Source organism: Podarcis vaucheri, assembly GCF_965113315.1.
Source record: "Podarcis vaucheri genome assembly, chromosome: 9".
NCBI lineage: Eukaryota > Metazoa > Chordata > Lepidosauria > Squamata > Lacertidae > Podarcis > Podarcis vaucheri.
In genome coordinates this window covers 25,616,933-25,632,065 of record NC_138767.1, presented here as the reverse complement: position 1 = coordinate 25,632,065, position 15,133 = coordinate 25,616,933, and the positions used below count along the sequence as shown (strand labels likewise).

Here is a 15,133-nt window from a genome sequence, read left to right as displayed (position 1 = left end):
GTAGGACTCTGTGTCAATTCCCTGGTCACAATACATATTCAGAGGCAGCCACCAGTGCAAAGTGTCCGGCTGGGGACTCAGTGAAGGTAATTAGAACTTACTAGCTCATTGCAATTAGAAGTTCGCACATGCAGTTAGAAGTTTGTGAATTAAAGGGAAAAATAAATTGTATAGCCTCGTGACAATATCTATTGAGTTGCAGGCTGCTGAAATTTCAGCCTAGAAAGTGGTGAGGATTGTGTGGCTCGGGGGAATTAAAGAAATCAGAAACTGGCCAGACTCTGTGTGCAAGTTTATGGTTCATAGTACTTTGGACACAAAATGTTAGGAAAAACATAGACAACACCAGGGGAGGAAATTGGGCTGTTTAAGTCACCAACAGCTTCTTGGAAGGGAAAGAGTGAAATACTGTACTCATCTATTGCACTTAAATAGGGATAGTTCAGTTTCTAGAATTGTTTCACAGTCACTATGTAGTTTAAAAATGCTATCGTTTAGGGCTGACAACTTTAAATACACACACGTATAAAAATTTTAATTTTTTAAAAATGCAAAAAATCATTTAAAAGAAAAGCAAAAGCCTGTTCTGTCCAGAGTTGTATTTATTGCGCATTAAATGTATACCTCCAGAATAAGGATTTAGCTCCTCCCAAACCATTTTTCTGTGTCTTTCCCCTCTGCCAGAGACTCTACCAATTGTGGTAGCTAGCCCCAAAAGAAAAATAGAAACAGCGTGGCGTGAAAAGAGCTCAGGCAAGGCGGTGGAGGCAGAACAACTACATTCGCTCATCCGTGCGCTCTCTATCGCGCGCGGTTGCGCCCGCAGTGGGGAGGGAAAGGTGACTTTTGTCCCCGTAATACAGGTCGGTCACCCACCCAGCCCCGAAGTGGAAGCCGTGGGATCCAGGGAAAGAATGCGCGCTTTTCCTTTAAGGCCTCTGGAAGAGCTTCAAGCGCCTGCCCACCGCGCACCGCCTACCTCCAACCGCCACGACCTCTTTCCCTACCGGGAGAGCGCTAGCCGCGCCCCCTTTCCTTCTCTGCGCCCGAAGCGCCCTGACGCGAGCGCGACTGAGGCGGGGCTGCTGGAAGCGGACGGCGCGCTGCAAACAGGGACCGGAGGGGCTTGTCCGGGATGGTAGCGCTTCCGTGGCCTCCGAGCGGTAAGCGCCGTGGAGGCGAGGCGGCTGCCTGCGGCGGCGACTGTGCGTGCGTAATGCAGCTGCCCGCGGGAGGAACGGGAGACTAGCCGGCCCGGCAGCGTGCGCGCCTCCCTCCCGAGCCCTCCGAATCCGTGGAGCTCCGTTGCGCCGCGCGTGGGCGGCGTTCTAGCGCTCTGGCCCCTGCGCGCTCGGCAGAGACGATGAGCCGGGCCCTGCTGCCGCTTCTCGTGACCTGCGGCTTGCTGGGGATGCGGCCCCTGCCCGCCCAGTGCCAGGAGCCCCAGACCCCGGACTGGAGGATGACGCTGAAGACCATCAGGAACGGCGTCCACAAGATCGACACTTACCTGAATGCTGCTTTGGATCTCCTGGGAGGAGAGGATGGGCTCTGCCAGTATAAGTGCAGCGATGGTAATGTCGATGGTGCCCTAAAGAAGTGGGGAGAGCAGGGCGGAGGGCAACGCGGTAATTCCCGGTTGGTATCGGTCCCAGCTCCTGCCCACCTAGCAGTTCGAAAGCACGTCAAAGTGCAAGTAGATAAATAGGTACCAGTCCGGTGGGAAGGTAAATGGCATTTCTGTGTGCTGCTCTGGTTCGCCAGAAGCGGCTTTGTCATGCTGGCCACATGACCCAGAAGCTGTACGCCAGCTCCCTTGGCCTATAGAGTGAGATGAGCGCCACAACCCCAGAGTTGTTCGCGACTGGACCTAATAGTCAGGGGTACCTTTACCTTTTTTTACCGAATCTTGAAAATGTTGGGTTCAAGTCTAAACGGTTTGGAAGGTGCATCAGATAAGGGATCTCCTTGGGTTCCAGAAGGCAAGGTATTTTTTATTACATTTATATACCACCTTTATCATCCAATAATCTCAAGGCAGTGTACATGGTTCTGCTTCCCATTTCATCTTCACACAACAACCCTGTGCGGTAGGTTAGGCTAAGAAATGGTGACTGGCCCGAGGTAACCCACTGAGCTTCATGGCAGAGTGGGGATTCGAACCCTGCTCTCCCAGGTCCTAGTCCAACATTGTTAACTATCATGCCGCACTGGTGTATAAATGTTATAAATAAACTCTCTAGATCAGAAGGTGCACACTGGGTCCATTTGGTTGAAAGATGTAGACTTATAAGTTCTACTGAGCTTTAATGGGGCATATTCTATGTAAAGGAGTAAAAGCTGCAGCTTAAAATACGTTTGCCAACCTTAGGGCAGTTCAATCTTAAAGCTTTGCATACTTACATGCGTCCTTAGGATCTCACTTGTGATGCTAGCCAACAACAGTGACCTTTTAAAATGTTGACTGTAGAGATTAGTACATTGTTGTCTTGGTTCCTGGATGCTTAATAAGCCTACTTTAGTATTGTTGGTTGTTTTATCATGACCTCAAAGTTCTCTTTGTTTTGGATGCTGGACTAGATGGGTCTTTGATCAGATCCAGCAGAGTGCTTCTTAGTGTTGTCAGGTCTGAGGTTAATTTGTAATGGTGCCAAATGATTATATTACAGAAAGACTAAGCTTTTATAAATACATCCTTCTTTGTTTAGGCACCACTTTGATAAACTGTGGATTGAAGTATTTGGAAATCATTGTGTAAAATAATCCATTCTTCCTTCATCAGCACTGAAAGTTCAGGTTAACCAGCTGGAGCCCAGTTTTTAAAACCAGCTTGATTGAGGTTTACCCCCAGTTATCTCTGGTCAAGGAGATGAGAAGATGGCTATGTGGAAAACTAGCTACTTTTAAAATGGTGTTGCTGAAAAATATAACTTCATAACTATGGTTGTATACCTTTTCCCTAAATTGTTAGATATCTTATGTGTTTTGAGAAATGCATCTTTTTAAAGAATCCTAAGGGAAGGGAGATTCTGTGATGCAGGAGATGCCATTTCTGGAGGAGCAGGAAAGCAACCTCTTGAGGGCCACATGAGGGGAATTAGGATCCTCATGATTCACAGCCTCTGACATCCCCGTAAAACAGCTTATGTCTGGGTATGGTGGACCAGTAAGAGCAGCAGAGCTTTCTTCTGTTGCCCTAGGAACACCTCCAGCAGCAGAACTCCCTCTCCACCCCCAGGGAGAAAGATCTCCATCATCTGTCCCTCCCCACTCCACTCAGTTGCCCTCCCAGGGAACATAGGATTGCTCCCTTAGTACAGTGGTGCCTCGCAAGACGAAATTAATTCGTTCTGCAAGTTTTTTCTTCTTGCGAGTTTTTCGTCTTACGAAGCACGGTTTCCCATAGGAATGCATTGAAAATCAATTAATGCGTTCCTATGGAAACTGCTTGCCAGGCTGGTGGTGCGGAGAAGGGCTTTTCTCCCCACCGCAAGCCTTCAGGACAGGTACGGGAACAGAGGGGAAGGGGCGCAGCGCTTCTCCTCTGTTCCCGGGGCTTGCGGTGGGAGGAGGGTTTTTCCTCCCCACTGCCAACATTCAGAACAGCATTCTGAATGTTGGCGGTGGGAAGGAAAACCCTCCTCCCACCGCAAGTCTTCAGGACAGCCATCCGAAGGCTGGCGCGGGGAGAAGGGCTTTCCGCCCCACCGCCAGGCTTTAGAGCATCCTCCCGAAGGCTGGCGGCGGGAGGAGGTCTTTCCGCCCCACCGCCAGCCTTCGGAGGAGGTCCGAGGACAGTGGGGAAGACGCGCTGCGCTTCCCCGCTGTCCCGGAGATTTCCCTTTGGGCTTTCGTCTTGCGAAGCAAGCCCATAGGGAAATTCGTTTTGCGAAGCGCCTCCAAAACGGAAAACCCTTTCGTCTAGCGGGTTTTCCGTCTTGCGAGGCGTTCGTCTTGCGGGGTACCACTGTACAGAATAGTTCCAAGTTAATGGTGTAGTGGTTAGAGTTGGGCTAGGACCTAGAAGGTGAGGATTCACTTCCTCACTCAGCCATGATCCTCCCCGGGTGACCTTTAGTCAATCACCACATCTCAGCTTAACCAACACTGGGTTTTTGTGAAGATAAAATGTGGACTCCCCTTTGAAATCCTTGGAGGAAAGGTGGAATCTAAATGTAGTAATAAATTAATTTTCCTTACGCTAAAGTCTCCAAACACAACTGTATATAACAGCTTATACTGGGTTATTTTATTGAATTCTGCGGTACAGATAATTTATATACATCTATACCAGTTGGATATTATTCACGGGCTCTTGCCTTGAGACATCTAATCAGGTGGAAATGAAACATGTTGAGTATTCAGAATTCTTTATATTTTACAGGATATAAGCCTTTACCTCGCTATGGCTATAAGCCTTCGCCACCCAACGGCTGCGGTTCTCCTCTTTTTGGAGTTCATGTAAGTATCTTATCAAGTACTTCCTCCTGCTCACTAGCTACATCTGTGTTTGGATGAAAAGAAGGAAAGATGCTTAAATGGCAATGTAACTGGATTAACCTGTATTAAATTTATGAAAACACTCACATTTATATGGAGAGACTGTAATATATAAATAGTAAATGTGCAGCTAGTTTATGTAAATAGTAGGCTATTGTTTTCGTCTAAGCACAAAGTGTTGTCATTATTCTCTCAAAATCGCTTTTGTAAAATTAAAAAAACTAAATCTCTCAGTCTCCCAAGAGGAGTCTTCGCAGCCTCAGAGCTATAGGTCTAAAATATGAGAACATTCATTCTGAGACAGTGGCCAGTTTGTTTGTTTTTTAATTTTATTCCGCTTGATTGTAGTAAAACCTCTAAACGATTTACAGATAATATTACTAAAAACAGTTTATAATGATTTTAAACATTTAAAGATAATTAAAATTAACAGGAAAAAGATTGAACTAGTCAACATCTGTGTCTAGATAGGCTTTGATAAACAAAAATGCTTTGTGCAGGTGCTTTAGCACAAAAAGTTACATGGCCAGACCTGGATTATGTTATACAATAACGTTTTCAGCTGTTCCACCACTAGTCTCTCCACTACCTTCCCCAGAAAGGGGTTATTTGTGATTGGTCACTAGTTATTCCAGTCCAAGGGGTCCACAGCTGGTTCCTTATAAGTAGTGACACCACCGCCTCTTTCAAGGCTGCAGGGACCACCTGTTTGTGCACTGAAACATTAACCACACTCTGCACCCAACTAGTCAAACCCTCTCTGCTAGATTCAGTAAGCCAAGAGGCGCAGAAGTCTAGAGAAAATGTACCGGTAGTTAGGCGTCTAAGCTGCCAGCACCTTGTCCAACTCCAATTCAGCCAACTCCACCAGCTGAATCCCATCCCACAACACATAAGAAGAGCCTGCTGGGTCTTGCCAATGACCCATTTAGTTTAGCATCCTATTCTCACAGTGGCCCAACCAGATGCTTGTGGGAAACACACAAGCAAGGTTTGAACGCAACAGCACTCTTCACTGCTGTGTTTTCCAGTAACTGGTATTCTGAAGCATTACTGCCATCATCTGCAGCGTTCCCCTCCATGGCTTTGTCCAGTCCTCTTTTAAAGCCATCTAGGTTGATCATGGATCAGTGCCTCCCATGAATCCGAATTCCATAGTTTAACCATGTACTGCATGAAGAAGCACTGTGGACTTGTTTCTCCTGCATTGTCATCTCACATGTCAAGACATCTACCCCTTATTCTGCCAGCCTAAATGCTCCTGTTGTGCAAAGGCTGTCTCTTAGTCCTGTAGAGAGATCAACTCTTCTTTCTTTTCTTTTCTTTTCTTTTCTTTTCTTTTCTTTCTTGCTTAGGGTATTAGGCGAGGTGCAGGATGCATTGAGAATCTGATAATAGAACTATCCTGTACAGCAAAAGCTAGTAAATTTTGTTACAGGAAACCACATTACAAGATTATCAGCCAATATGCTCAAAAAGTCCTCTCTGACCCCTATGAGATTATCAGTTTGTCTCTGAATGTGCAAATTCTAGGTTTCTGCTCCTCTGAAATATATGCTTAACTAGAACAACAAAGTGCCATGCTTAGTTTCTCCAGACTGAGTAACTGGGGTCCGCTTTTCCTAGTTACCGGTACTTTAAGATGTGTGATCCTCCAGATGTTTTAGACTACATCTGCCACCATCACTAACCATTGGCTATGCTGGCTGAGGCTGATGGGAGCTCAGATCCAACAATATCTTTGCTCCCATGACTGCTTTAGAGAAACTTTTATAATTTGGTTTCTCTGATGAAAATCCTTTTCCAATTTCCATCTTAAATTTCCTGTGGGCTTTTCTTTATTTGGTTTATTAAAATTCTCCTTTAAGACTTGATCTGTTTTATTAACTTCTTGATATATATATTTGGGGCATAAATTCATCCCTCTTCTAGCTGGATCTGAGTTGTTGTTGTTAATATTTATATACCAGCCTTCATCTGCAGATCTCAGGGTGATTCACAATATAAAATTACAATATAAAAACCACAAAATACCTGAGTTTCCCTCAGGAGACACAATTTCATCTTCTAGTACATTAAAAATAATAATAACAAGTCTCACAACTGTTCTCAAGGAATGCTAACTATTATAACTTGCTTCTCAGTTTGACATTGGCATTCCTTCAATGACAAAATGCTGCAATCAACATGACAGGTGTTACGATACCTGTGGCAACAAAAAACACGATTGCGACGAGGAGTTTCAATATTGCCTCTCTAAGATCTGTAGAGATGTACAGAAGACACTGGGAATACCAGAGAGCGTACAAGGTAAGCTTGTCTGGAATAACGCAGCTATAACGGATATTTACAGAGCTGACATATAACTGTAGGTAGTGTTTTATTAGAAATAATAAAGCCAGGAGGCACAAAGTAACGTGACTTAACTCTGTTCAGTTTTCCCAGTGCCTGTGTGCAGCTAATAAAGAAGAGCACTTTCTAACAGATGATGAAGTATGGATTGTGTTCATCATTGCACAAAAGTGGAAGGATTTGCCTGATACTGGAAATGTTGCATTGAGCAATGCATGATTATGCTGCCCAGTTTGGGCGAATTCTTCTCTCCTTGTGCAGCTCTGTAAGATGATGTTTTGGGATAGGTTTTGGCTGGGTCAATAGGTTTTGGAGTGTAGTCCTGGACTGGAATAGGTTTTGAACTGTGGTCCGAAACATCTGGAGGGTATCCTGCTTGCAAATGCTGCTTTATCTTGTGTCACCACTGAACATTCCTCCCCTTACAGTAGAATGTGAAAAAGACACGTCCTCCTAGCAGATGTCCTACCTAAGCAAAGCCATTAGCATGTAGCAATTCCACCAAATTGCTATAGCAGTGTGGAGAGTGAATATTAGATTTACTATATGATGAATAAAAAGCTTCTCTTGATGGTTTATTATCTGCCAGTTCTTAATTTTAGGCCTTCATTGCAGTTTTGATTTCTGCAAGTTTGGTGCAAAGAAGGTCACAACATAACGTCTTTTTCTGGGGCTAATTCTACTTTTGACACAGTGTAGACTGGCCACAGTCACACTTGTGAGTTAGCCAAATCTTGCAGGCTGTATTTGTGATCAGCGCAGTGCAAAATACAAGCAACTTCTGTCCTATTGCAGGAGCTGAATTGCTTGTGTATTGCTATGAACCTGATGCCCACCGAACCTTAAACTTGCCCAAACAGATATAGGGCTCACTCACATTATAGCTGACTACATGTCATTATCTCAAGCACGTGTGGAGCTGGTACCTCTACATGGATCGTATTTCCACATCCACCCCAATTCCCGTGGTGGTGGTCTTACTCTGAGCAATGATGGTGATGGAAATGACAAGTATAAGTTGGTTGTTCAATAGATTGAAATTTCATCTTATGTCAACCAGCAGAATAAGCTGCATACCTTGCCTTGGGTCTAGGTTAAGTGGATGCTTTGGTTCTTTATAGTGCCAACTGGGCCTCAGTACAATAATTTAAAAATTGATTTGCTTTTTCCTCCTTGCAGCGTGTGAATCAACAGTTCAACTAGTGTTTGACGCAGTCATACATTTAGGATGCAAGCCATACCTTGACAGTCAAAGAGCAGCATGTATGTGTCGGTATGAAGACAAGACAGACCTTTAAGAGAGAAGCTTTCGACCTGGTTCAGTTCATCTGTATTGTGAGAGCCCTTTTGTTGTTACAAAGCTGTTCAAAGCATACAGTCGGAGCGTCAAGCTGGTCTACACTTCTGTAGAAGACACTAATTTTTTTATATAGCACTTCTTCCCTCTGTCACCTTTGCATCCTTAATCTTTAAGGATCTTTTGCATACAACTTTGAAAGCGAAAATGGCAACTGGCCTCGGAGTGGTACCTCTACGTGAGTTTTTGCTCTTGAGGGGATTGTGGATGCTGCTCTTAAACTGATAGAGGTGAACACCCATAACTATTGCATGGGGTAAAAAGTAGGTCAAACCTTGGTCTTACCAGCATTTGGCATCTCCTCAGAGCCTTGCTTTATGGACGGAAGGGAAATGCCTTAAAAATGTATGGGTTTTGTTTGCAATCTTATGCTGCTGTTATAGTGGAATATTCCCTTGAGTAGATATTCTGTTTCTGCTTCTGTAGTTCAGTCCTGTGTGTGTTCAGTTAATTAATGAACCTTATGTATGTTCAATTAAGTCTCACTATTCACTGAGGCTTACCACTTAGTAAGTATATTTAGATTTTTCAGCCTTACACAGCAATCCTCTGCGTGCTTACCTAGGAGTAAGCCCCTTTAAAAACAGTGGAGCTTACCCCCCCCCCGAGAAGACACAGACCAGCTTTATTAAACATTCAATAGTGCTTAACATAGAAAAACCACAGTAAATTTTATTTCTGTCCACTCCCCCCACCCACCCCGGTTTGTAAATAAAAACCAAACTTATTTTGCCCCTTCTGATTAAGTAAGGGGAGAGAAAACAATGAGGTCGTTGCTTGGGTTGGCCACAAATTTCTCCGCCTCGTTCCTCAGAGTGATGAAGAGGCTGCCATCCAGTTTGGGCTGAAGCTCAAGCACTGCACCATCGCAGGAGAAGTCACTGAGAAGAGAACCTGGGAAGGACTTGAGTGATTCAATTTTGTTGTGGCTCTCCTGCTGGGTCAGACGAATCACTTGCTGGCAGGTCCACTTTCTGTGGATTGATCTGCTTTTCAAATCCATTGTTTCTTTAGTTACACATTCTGTGTTAGCACCTGGAAATTCAAGATGGATGTTCCTGAAGAACTGCCTTTGTCATTCCTAGGCTAGAGATCTTCTGTTTAAGCCCACAGCCCTGTGGCAAAACTTCCAGAGCACCTTCTCCAGGGACATTGCTGGTGGTCTTTTGCAGGGCTCCAGCAAAGATTGGGCGACAGGAGCACATCTGACATTGGCTTGACTTTGTAGGTAGTCAAACCCTCCGGAGGCTTGAGCACAAAATTCTCAGGGGCCAAGGAGCGCTCTCTCCTTTGTGGTGCAAGAGCCAGGATGATAGGGGCTGGAAGGTTATCTTTTCCTAGCTCTGTGGCTGTATCCAAAGGGATTTGGGTGATCACACCTTCTTTAAGAGGCTCCACTGAATGGTTCTCTTTCATGCCACACAGCACTGTTGCCTTTGCATTTTTGACCCTTCTCTGCTGCTGTTTTCTGTTACCTGTTTCACTTTTCTGCAGTGGAAGACCTGCATTCACAGCAGGCCAGGATATCTGTGATATTTTGGTCAGAGCAGCAGCTGTGGCTCCTGTAACTCTTCCAGCGGCAGTTGTGGAAGTTGTAGGCTGCGCCCCTTTCCTCTCTTTGGGGGCTTTGTCTACGAAGATCTGCCTCTGGTTATGCTGAGCTGTTTGCAGAGTGGAGCCCTTGCTAGGTACCATCACTGAATGCGGTGGTCTAGCTAGTGGTCTGACTGATTCTTGCAATTGGTTCTTCATCTTTGACCTTGTTAACTTCATTTCCACACTTGCTCCTTTTGTTACCGTCTCCTTTGGTTCGTTAAGCACCGGTATATTTGTTGATTTTGAAAGGAAGGCAGGGAAGGCATGAGACTTAGCTGAAACACTTGATTTTTGGCTTGACTTTGTGCTGCTCCTTAGTAAGTACCCTTCACCTGTTTCCTCCAGCAGTGGAGACTCACCATTTCTTGATGCCTGTGCATTGACATCAATGAGTCCAAACTGCCTGCCTTTATTAAACTCCTTGTGTCTGGTCTCCTTTCGGGAAATGGACTTTTGGTGGACAAGTTTTGCCTTCAAGGTCTCCGTACTTAGGTCCTTTTTGTACCGAGCAGCAAAAGTGGCAGCCATCCTGCTGTTTACTCACCAATCGCTTCCTACCAGCTCCAGCATCGACCCCCAAACTGCCTCTCGGCTCACCCCAAATTCCGGTGGAGCTTACTTTTGAGTGAATAGGCGCCAGATCACTATTTGCCTCTACCAACAATTATAGCATGTCAGATTATTAATCTCAGTGTTTAAGGATTACCTTAACAACAGATTCTCAAGTGCCTTAAAACTATAGATGGTATCCGACTGAGTCATATTCAGACTAGATCCACTACTGTGTACATTAAGCACACTAACCTCATTGGATCTACTCTGAGGATTACTTGGTTGCATATCTCCCTTAAAGTTTTAACTGACAAAGTTAAGTTGTTTACATGTTGGAATTCTAGGGTGCATCAAATCCATCTGCCAAAGCAATGAAACCAAGCTATTGATTCCCCTGCCCAATTATCCAAGAACACTATAAATTTTTAAAAAATTTTTTGATCTCTAATCAAGTGTTTTAGACACATAGACATTCTGTGAAGTAAAGGTGTATTAATATGGTTTATTGGCCTGAACAAGAGAATATTTGCATTTAGTGTGCGGAGCATTTGACTATCAAAACTGTTTCTTCTGTACTATTTCAGAACTAAATTATGACTAATGAATACTTTTACCATTGTTTCTGTGTTTTAAGCTTATGGAATTGCTTTAAGAACTCTGCAAGGGTTGTTTCCTACTTGATTTTTAATAATTTATTTGTACTTTTGCATTTGACTTTAATAGAAAAAGATTCTAATTTATTTGTACTTGCCTATTTGACATTAATAGAAAAAAAATCTCTTAATATTTTATATATATATATATTAAAATGAAGTCATTTGTGAGAAATAATCTGTTCCCATGCTGCTAATGTTAATTATAACTGACCCAATCAAAACAGTGGGGCTGTCTGCCCTATTAATTTTAATAGGTCTTGGTCACAACCAACTTTAGTTGGATCGAAACCTACAAAATGGGTGTTCTTATAGAGGCTTTTTGCCAAATGTATTTTGTCTTTTATGAAAAAATGTGAACTTTTAATGCTGAGTTGTTCTCAAGTTCTGAACACACAAGCACTAGAAACTACTGAATGAAATTACTTGAAAAGTGGTCTGTGATATATTTTCTTCTGGGAAATAAGGGATTTCTTTAGCGTGAAAATTTGTAAAAGAAAAAGAAAAAAAGAACTGTCTTTGTGTAAAGTGGGGGGGGGAATTAAAGAGTCAAAGCTGTGTCTGTGTCATGTCATTTTGCTATAAAGAAAACTTAACTGAGTAACATACTATACTGACGAAAATCTGCAGGATTCATTTTACAAGCCTTTATTCTTGCTCAGGGGTAAGCAACCTAAGGCCCGTGGGCCGGATGCAGTCAATCGCCTTCTCAATCTAGCCCATGGATGGTCTGGGAATCAGTGTGTTTTTACATGAGTAGAATGTGTGCTTTTATTTAAAATGCATCTCTGAGTTATTTGTGGGGCATAGGAATTCGTTCATCCCCCCCCCCAAAAAATACCGTATTTTTCGCCCCATAGGACGCACCTAGTTTTTTGGGGGGAAATAAAGGAAAAAAATTTCCCCTTTATTCCTCCCCCCCCCAAAGCAGGTCGGGGAAACAGAACCAGGTCGAGGAACAGCGGGATGGCAGCGCTGCGCCTCCCTGCTGTCCCCCGAGCTTGTGGGGCTGGCCGATGTCTGCCTGGCGCGGGGGGCGCTCTGCTTCAGGGCGCCCCGCCCGCCGGGCGGCAGGCTGCTATCCGCAGCATGGGGAGCCTTGCTGGGACCTCCCGTAGGGCTGCCTAGGCTGCGGATGTGTTCCTGAAGCCTGGAGAGCGAGAGGGGTCGGTGCGCACCGACCCCTCTTGCTCTCCAAGCTTCAGCAAAAGCCTGCATTCACCCCATAGGATGCACCCAGATTTCCCCTTCATTTTTGGAGGGGAAAAAGTGCGTCCTGTAGGGCGAAAAATACGGTAGTCCAGCCCACCACATGGTCTGAGGGACGGTGGACTGGCCCATGGCTGAAAAAGGTTGCTGACCCCTGTTCTAGCTGCATTTGGATGTAACATGAGATCCTGCAGCATCCAGTGTGGCTGCAAGGTCAGAAACTTTCCCTTCCATTTTTGGCTAACTGCAATTGTCTGAAGCTAGACAAACTGTGGTTAGTCATAACTTTTGTTTACTGACTACTGGCTTGTTTCAATAAAATTCTGGTTAAGAGTAGGTTCAGAACTAAAGCTTTAGGTTTGTGAAGAAGTATTTAATACAAGGCTCCAAAAAAAGTACACTGTAACAACCTTTCATCGAAATACACAAGTGCAATGAAGATGCAATTCAAACAGCAAATTTCAGGACTACTTTGGCCTGCCAAGAGCATTCCTAGCAATGTGACTCAAAGCTAGTAGTTTATATTATTAGCTTGCTGTAGGTACAAAGTTCAGTAGGAGCAATCTGCGAAACACAAACCAAAGCCAGAGGAAAGGAAGAGCAAACTACTTTCTCTAGATATTTTAATGAAAGCAATGACAAGCCAGAAGCAAGAAAACTTCAATTTGGAGATGTTTGAAGGAGTGTAAACTTTAATCATGGATCTAAAATCTAGAACTGATAGAGTTACATACTCCCCCTGCCAAAACACACTTTGGGGTAGAAGCATTTATACTGTTTTAACCATTTAATGCTGCAGAATCATAAAAGTTCTGGCCAGTTACAGAATGCTGAGCTATGTTCCCATTGCATTCTTAGCAAATGTTAATTCAACAAACATGACATAAGACTTTTTTTGGCATTGAAATGTCAGTTATATAAATAGTGACCAGGGTTCCTTCTGAATATTCAAAAAAAGTCAATACATTTATAAACTATTGCACTTGGTACAATATCCTGAAAAATACCTGCTTTTGTTTCTGAAAAAGGAAGTTTATTTCTAGTCCTTTATACTGAGATGATTGTGCCTGGTGAAAAATTAGGTGCAGAAGAAAAGGCGTCTGCAGCTCTGAAGAGAGTATCTAGTTACAGGTGGTGATTGGGCTTCCATACTCCACATAGGTCTTTTGTATTTCCCCACAATTTAAAGATTTGTATACTGCTTGACTGTCATAAAAACCTTTAAACAGTTTACAAGAAATATTAAAATTATCAATGAAAACCAGTTAAAACCAAATAATTAAAACAATTTAAAAGATAATTAAAGTTAACAATAAAAGGTTACAGCATGTCAATATGTGTCTGGGATTATTATTGTTGTTAATGCAAACTGAATAAATTTATACAGTATATGGGTCAGAAATCAGGTTGACCCAATAGTTTTATTTATGTTAGCACAGGGTTGACACAACTGTGACTAAGAGATCAAAGATTCCAGGTATACCTTGACCAAGGTTTAATTTTTAAGTTTGGAAAGAAAAGGTGATTCTTATATAGGAGTGCCATAACACAGACACGTCCAGCTCTCAAGAGACTGTGTTTTACTCACAGTATAAAAAGACCGGCTGTGATCTACCCATTGCCATTGCAGGAGTTGTTGAGCTATTTTTAGGGGTGAGTTGACCAAAGGCGATCACTGAACTTCATTCCGTGATCTACGTGGGACACCCCTGTGTTCTACCAGTAGATTGTGATGTACCTGTTGGACATGCCTGCCATAACACAATGGTAGAGTACGTGGATTTTTTTGCATGCACATTTTCCTAGGTTCAGTCTCTGATATAGGGCTGGGAACTGCTTCTACATGAAACTATTGAAAGCCCCCATCATCCAAACATGCAGGCCTAGGTGAACCAGTGTATGAGGCAGCTTCCTGCAATGTTAATCAGACGGTCCTGGAAGTGGTCACCACAGAAGACACTGGATTTAGTGGTGCTAAGTGGGAAATTGCCAGCCTCATGAAGAAGCTTTTCCACCTACAAACAGTGATCCCTCTGGAAGTTGTCAACATTTACATTATTGCACTTGCTGCACAATCCTAAAAACGCCTCAGTAGTTAGTCCCAATGGATTCATTGGAGCTCACTCCCATTTCAGTAGGGATAGATCCTTAGACTTAAGGTCAATTTGAGCTACTGGGTTGCAGTCAATGGTACCTTTGTGGTAGAAGTGCTTCTGCTAACAAGGTGAGACAACCCATTTTCACTAACCCTCCCCTACAATTTGTGGGCCATACCCATTCTCTACCCAGCTGGCAGGGAAATCTTTTTGGGGTAGGAGAAATTGTGGTTAGCAGCAACCAGATGTTTAACTTATGCAAGCAGACACGCTTCTGCTAGCCCAAAGTCACCATTAGATACGATTCCTAGTCTTCAGTATGATACATGTTAGAAACAGCGTATGTCATGCAAGTGGCTTTTTTGTGTTGGGTTACATCACAGGTGATGTTTATATCCTCTACCACCCTGCCAGCAGCCTGTATATCATGTTTTATTTTTGTCAACTGGAAACATTGGTACACACCCTTGAATGCTAACCATTTTTATGTCTAGTCAATTACATTTTCTTTCTAGAGGAGGACTACAGCAGGCTTCCTCAACCTCGGCCCTCCATATGCTTTTGACCTACAACTCCCATGATCCCTAGCTAGTGGTCAGGGATGATGGGAATTGTAGTCTCAAAACATCTGGAGGGCTGAGGTTCACGAAGCCTGGACTACAGCCTTACAGTAGCTGCGGGGTGGTGATGGAGGCAATGAGAATACCCATAGATAAAGGCAGAAAAACTGCCTTTTGGAAAATTCCTTTCAGTGTGTCCACCCAAACCCCTAGAGACCCTTTTCACATGTGCTTCTAGTAAGCCAGGTGTCCCCCATC

General features: G+C 43.7%; 1 protein-coding gene across 1 annotated transcript; it reads left to right on the top strand.

The window, feature by feature from the left end:
- The first annotated feature begins 1,104 nt into the window (after positions 1–1,104).
- On the top strand, positions 1,105–11,568 carry PLA2G12A (phospholipase A2 group XIIA). The gene is made up of 4 exons (XM_082237101.1): positions 1,105–1,574; positions 4,385–4,461; positions 6,645–6,810; positions 8,032–11,568. Exons 1-4 carry the CDS (start codon positions 1,364–1,366, stop codon positions 8,148–8,150), a joined length of 573 nt encoding a protein of 190 aa, XP_082093227.1. The 5' UTR covers positions 1,105–1,363; the 3' UTR covers positions 8,151–11,568.
- Positions 11,569–15,133: the final 3,565 nt, after the last annotated feature.